Raw genomic sequence first — 6,016 nt, forward strand, 5'->3', positions numbered from 1 at the left:
GTCTTGCGCCTTGCGCACTGTGCCTCCTTCCCCCGGCTTGGCCTTCGCATCTGGCTCGGCCTTGACCCAGGTGGAGTGTACATATGTATATTTGTAAATAGTTCATTGGTCATTCACTCTCGGCGGTTCGGTTGCACTGTCTCCTCGCGGGGTGTCTTACAGAGTTATCCCGTACATATGGAATATGTAACGGTGTGGAGAGATAGTCTCGATATGCTAGAGAACGTACGGTTACGGTGTAACCTTGGTTCTCTTAGTGAGAGACTATCTCTCCACCGTCAGGCCGCTCGGAGACATGTTCCGATCAAACTATCACCGGTGTCACGTCTGCACAGCTGTTTTATACGTGAGCTGTGGGGCGTAGCCGGGCATGCCAGAGTGTCTTAAAGAAATATCCACACGCCACGACCAAGGGGGTTCGTACCCCGTACATATGGAATTTGTAACAGTGTGGAGAGATAGTCTCTCGCTAAGAGAACCAAGGTTACACCGTAACCGTACGTACTATGATCATTAGTTTAAAATAAAGTATATTTAAATGAACATATATATGCATCTCCTTTTGTCGCGGCTGTGCTGCCTGGTTTTGACATCCTCAACTAAAAAATAAATGAAGCTAATAACAGTTCTGTCTCTGCAGGCTGGTCAAATACATCACAACCTACAAAAATCATGACCCATTCCTGGCTTCCTGTCTACCCAGCAACCCCTGGCAAACAGACCATGATGCATACTGGACTCTCAACATGAGAAGGTGAAAAACAAAACAACACCAATTGTACCAATTTCAGCAGCAGCCCCGAGGAGTCTTTGCAGTCTAACATTTTAAGTGTGTTTATTTGGAAAGCCGTTTAAAATTTTATTCCCCAATCAACTGGGGAATAAAATGGGATGGGCACTCAGTTTCGTTTTGTTTCCCGTGTTTATTAAAAGTTTCTGTACATGAAAGATGGATAAAGGTCTAAGCCTTTGTGATACCCAAATATGAGTGATGAAACATGTGCTACCTTTGTGACCCTGATGTTAAGAGTGAAATATCCTCATATGTCCAAACTATTGTTTTACCCACACTGTAAACATGTGTTTTAATGCTGCTGGTGTTGAAGCAGTACCTGCAGTTTCTGGCACTTCTTCACTGGCTTCATTTTACCATTAACTCTAGTTCATGTTGGATAAAGTGATCAAACATGTTTCCTGTCAGACAATATTAAACTGACAATAATATTTCATATTTAAATGTCTTAAAACTAGTGGAAAATCAGTGGAAGTGGCTCAGTGGAAAATCCATCTTACTGATCGCATGAAAGGGATAAATTATTGCTATTTAATTTTGTGAGCCCCAGAGGTATGCTTTTTAATTGTTTTATTTTAGCTTTTACATTACATCATATGAAATGTACAAATAATGAATGTGTCATGTTAACTTGACTCACAGGGAGAAACTAAAGGAGGCAGCGTTATTGCTGTTACTCAAGACTCAAGAATAAAATGACAAAACACAGGATGAGATTAGAGCAGAATGAATAGACCTGGAAGCAAAAGGGAACATAAGATGGGAGACTACCAGAATAAAACAGGAAGTCACACACACTGATACTCAGACTAAGACATGTGAACTTGACAGTGGGGACAAACAGACACAGAGACATGACAAAGGGACAAAAAACAGAGTGATGAACACAGGACTACAAACAAGACTATCACAGAGAGACGAGACAGGCACAAGACTGAAAGGATAACAGAACAAGAGACACTGCTATGATGAAAATGCAAAAACAGTCCCTAGAAAATAACATATTCAGGAACTAGAAGATGATTATCTTATAAAGAAACAAATAAAAAGTTCAGAACCAAACTTCAAACCCTGGGTGAACCCAGGGACCACAGCAGGATGATGATGGATTGCCCCAGTAGCAACTGAACCTGTGTTTGTCCTTAGGGTTGAAGTTCCTACTAAAATGCGTGTGGAGCGCTGGTCCTTCAGCTTATTCGAGCTGCTGAGTGACCTGCGAGGGCGAGATGACTTCAAGATCTTCCTTAAGAAGGAGTTCAGTGGTACGTCAACAAATGTCGTTCATCACATTTTCTCTTCTTGGTAGAGTTGAGAGTTCTGCATAACTAAACAACTACAAGCATGGAGTTTTATCCATGTTTAGGTAAATATAGTGAAGTATAGGACACATTTAAACTTCATCATGTTGATGGGTGGTGGATAAAACGTGAGACAAAGGGAAGGTGGATGTTTCAACTAAACTGTGAAACACCCACGTCAGCCATATTTTTTCCACAATAAACATCAGGACCCTTATTATTCAACATAGAGCTCATTTGTATTTATTCAGTCTTCACAGTTTATTTTAGTTTTGTCCAATCTTTGTACCAACGATTGTGGAGAGGTATCCATAATTTGACAAAAATGTTACAGTTTGGCTCCACTGGTGGGGTTAGATGAACCACCAGTGTCTTATAGTGTCTTACTATTTATATTTTATTCCTGCACATTTGGCATGGAGCCCCCATGATTTTGTTGTACATGTACAATGACAACTCTATAAGTCAGAAAACTGTCATATTTATTAGGAGCTAATGTGGTATATGGTGTGTGCACATCAGGCGAGAACTTGGCTTTTTGGGAAGCAGCAGAAGAACTGAAGTGGGGAACTGCATCGTCTATGTCAACAAAAGCTGAGACCATTTTCAAGTAAGACAAATAATCTAACCTCATTCTTCTTTCTTTGATTTCTTTTAATTTTTTTACTTTATTTTACATTCCACATTTTTTATTTAAATTCCACATTTTGTGTTTTCTTGAGACCCATCCAGCCATCCATCCTGGTTACACAATACATCTTTGTTTCACATGAGAATCATTTTCACACTTTACAGTAGCTTTTGATTCAATTCACTTAGACAGCACCAAATCGCAACAACAGTCACCTCAAGGCGCTTTATATTGTACAGTAGACCCTACAATAATACATACAGAGAAAACCCAACAATCATATGACCCCCTATGAGCAAGCACTTTGGCGACAGTGGGGAGGAAAAACTCCCTTTTAACAGGAAGAAACCTCCAGCAGAACCAGGCTCAGGGAGGGGCGGGGCCATCTGCTGCGGTGAGGGGAGGAAGACGGGGTTATTTTAAATTGATTTCAGGTTTTCTAAATCTTCACTCCTATAACTTTCAGCTATGGAGGAGATTGATGTAGAATGTGTGTGTATGCAGGACCTTCCTGGCCCCTGGCGCCCCCCGCTGGATCAACATTGATGGCAGGACAATGGGTCTGACAGTGAAAGGTCTGGAACATCCTCACCGCTATGTGCTGGAAGCAGCACAGACACACGTCTTCCTGCTCATGAAAAAGGTGTGTCCAGATTCATGATTGGTGTGAGGATCAAAAATGATCTGTTCATACCAAAACGTGGAGGTTGCTAGCATGCTCATGTTTTTGATTGGCACAGGACACGTTCTTCCGTTACCTCAAGTCACCTACATACAAGGACATCCAGAAGAAGGCACTGAGCCCTGAACCGCACAACTTCAGGTTAGTATTCTACATAATGTAGACACAGAACCTGAATTTCACTTACCACTTATTCCAATTTAAAATGATCCAAACAGGAATAACAGGGAAGGAACCTCTTACTATATTGGGATATATTACCACAAGTACTGACGTACACACAGGCAGTACTTTTTGCCTGGATCCTTCATAATAGTAATCCGACTACATCACAAACTTTTGGAATTGACACATCCATCTTTCCATACAGATCTCTATATAAGGAGACATGTTTAAATCCAGGCTGAAACAGGAAGTGGTGACAGTGTTGTAAGAGAGAGGCCTGCAGTTAACAAGAAAGGATGACCGTATGAAATAGTGTCTGAAGTCCGCAGGAGAAGCCAGAAGAGGTGCAGCTTGTTTCCACAAGAGTGATGACTGTTAAAAACCAGCGATACTCAGACTGAGATATCAGTTCCTCTGAGACCTTCACTGTGGCTCAAGTAAAAAATGTTTGGAATTTAAGTTTATATGAAAAAGACGAAGACTAAAAGAAAAAGAAGACAGAAAGAGGAGAAGGACCGCGTCACTGCAATGGGGGAAACAAAATAAATAAAACTTCTCCAGCATTCATGATAGAGCCTCCTGTAATGATAGTCATTTTCAAATTGAAGATAAGAACATTTAAGATGAGATGAGACAGCATGAGGGATGTTTACATGTTTCCATCTGGTCCACAGACTGATAACTGTAACGACACTGGCTCCTCGATCTGCTCTCATACTCACCTGTTTGTCCTCTTCTACGTGCCAAGAGTTAAGAAAATATTTTAAACTACTCGCAAAAAGTTTGTCTGTGTGATCTTCAAGAAAGAGATGCGTCGATGCAGGAGCTGGATGTAGTGCACAGTCAGGCTAACACACTGCGAGGGCCCAGTGTCCTCTAATGTGCCCTCTGCTTGAGAAGCAATGAAAAACATGCCTGTAAAACAGCACAGTTTGGTGAGGGCTCAGTGATGGTCTGGGGAGGCATATCCACTGGGTGAGTGCCCAGATGACGGCAGTCTGACTCCAACAGGTATCCTTAGACCCTACACTGTTGGTCCTCGGCTCCTTCTGGTGCACGATAATGGATGACCTCATAGCAAGAAAGATTCAATAGCATTGACAGAGCCTCGCTTGCCTGAGATAAATCCGGTCAGACCACCTCTGGGAAATCATTCCAGGATTGTCAGGCAGGAGCACGGGCCCATTCAAACCACTGAATACCATTTTGAGGCACTGCAATTTGGAGGTTTCTTTGAATTCAGCCCTCTGTAGATTAATAACTACCATATCACCTAGTCCATATTAGAATAATCCAACCTACTTTATCCCCCACTGATGTCTGATGTATTTTTTAAAAGTCCTCCTTTCCCACCATTTGGATTGGCATCACATTCAAATATTGTTTTCTGCGTTGTGTGTCACCAGTTGCTAGCTAAGCATGTCCTCCTCTTGTGCCTATAGAGGTGAAACAGGTTCATTTGAACCCAAACCAGGGACAGGACAAGTAAAGAACATAAGATTCTACAATTGATAAGCAATGTGTGCTTCACAACTTTACTCTGGTGAAAGAGGCTTTTTTGTCATTAACGTTTGTATTTCATTCAAGTCCTGCCAATTTGGAGCAAAATGCTCTGAACCGGAGCCCGGGCATCCACCCCATCATCCTCTGGCAGCAAGAAGAGGAGGAAAAAGCCAAGGCTGCCGCTGCCTCCGCTCCAGTGGATGTCAAAGCCATGATGAGCAAGATTGACAGGAAGAAGTAGAAAAATATAGTGCAGGTGTGTTTGTATGCATGCAGTTTCATTCAAAGCAGTCCTCTTTGTAGCTGGATACATAAAAGGTCTCACTTTACTTATTAATTGTCTCCTGTTTTAGTAAATGTGAGTTATTTTAAATTGAAATGAAAAACTTTATTGGCTTTCAGGGCCAAGATCTGGAGAAACATGGGCTGAGCCATCAAAAGCTTTTCTTCTGTCTGTGCACAGATTACATTTCATTTGCTTAATTGAGTGAAATTATCCTAAAGACTGTTGACAAGTTACAAACGATTATTTACATTTCACTTTTTCTGATGTATTTAAAGCTGTTTCTCCAGTTTCTACTAGTCAGCAGATCATCTTTCATGTATATTGTGTTAGCACAGTTTGTTAATAGCACTCCTACTGTTGTGTGTTGTGTTGTGAATATGCACTGCTGTCATTACAGGGTTTTGTTTTGGTCTTATTAGATTAAATGTGACACGATCATGCAAAATAGTATTTCAGTGCATGTCAATGAAAGTATCTGTGTAGCATCCAAGTGTGGACCATGCTCCAAAAATACAAATAAATGAAACGTAATAAATAAGCTCAACATGTAGAAGACTTTGAATGTCACAGCTGATTTTTTTAACTTTCACTGATGTTTCTTTTAATCAGCCAACATAATCAGTCCCTACTGATATATCAAGGATACATCAATGTTGGC

At 41.1% G+C, this 6,016-nt stretch overlaps 1 protein-coding gene across 1 annotated transcript in view; it reads left to right on the top strand.

Annotated features, from left to right (window-relative positions):
• The window catches only part of rgs9a (regulator of G protein signaling 9a), a 59,064-nt gene extending 53,151 nt beyond the window's left edge, over positions 1-5,913 (top strand). Inside the window, exons 12-17 of the mRNA XM_063471049.1 lie at positions 641-754; positions 1,940-2,055; positions 2,614-2,701; positions 3,227-3,365; positions 3,463-3,545; positions 5,157-5,913. Coding sequence (XP_063327119.1) covers positions 641-754; positions 1,940-2,055; positions 2,614-2,701; positions 3,227-3,365; positions 3,463-3,545; positions 5,157-5,313 — 697 coding nt within the window. The 3' untranslated portion in view covers positions 5,314-5,913. The remainder of the gene's footprint in view (positions 1-640; positions 755-1,939; positions 2,056-2,613; positions 2,702-3,226; positions 3,366-3,462; positions 3,546-5,156) is intronic.
• Positions 5,914-6,016: the final 103 nt, after the last annotated feature.

Source organism: Pelmatolapia mariae, linkage group LG4 (assembly GCF_036321145.2).
Source record: "Pelmatolapia mariae isolate MD_Pm_ZW linkage group LG4, Pm_UMD_F_2, whole genome shotgun sequence".
NCBI lineage: Eukaryota > Metazoa > Chordata > Actinopteri > Cichliformes > Cichlidae > Pelmatolapia > Pelmatolapia mariae.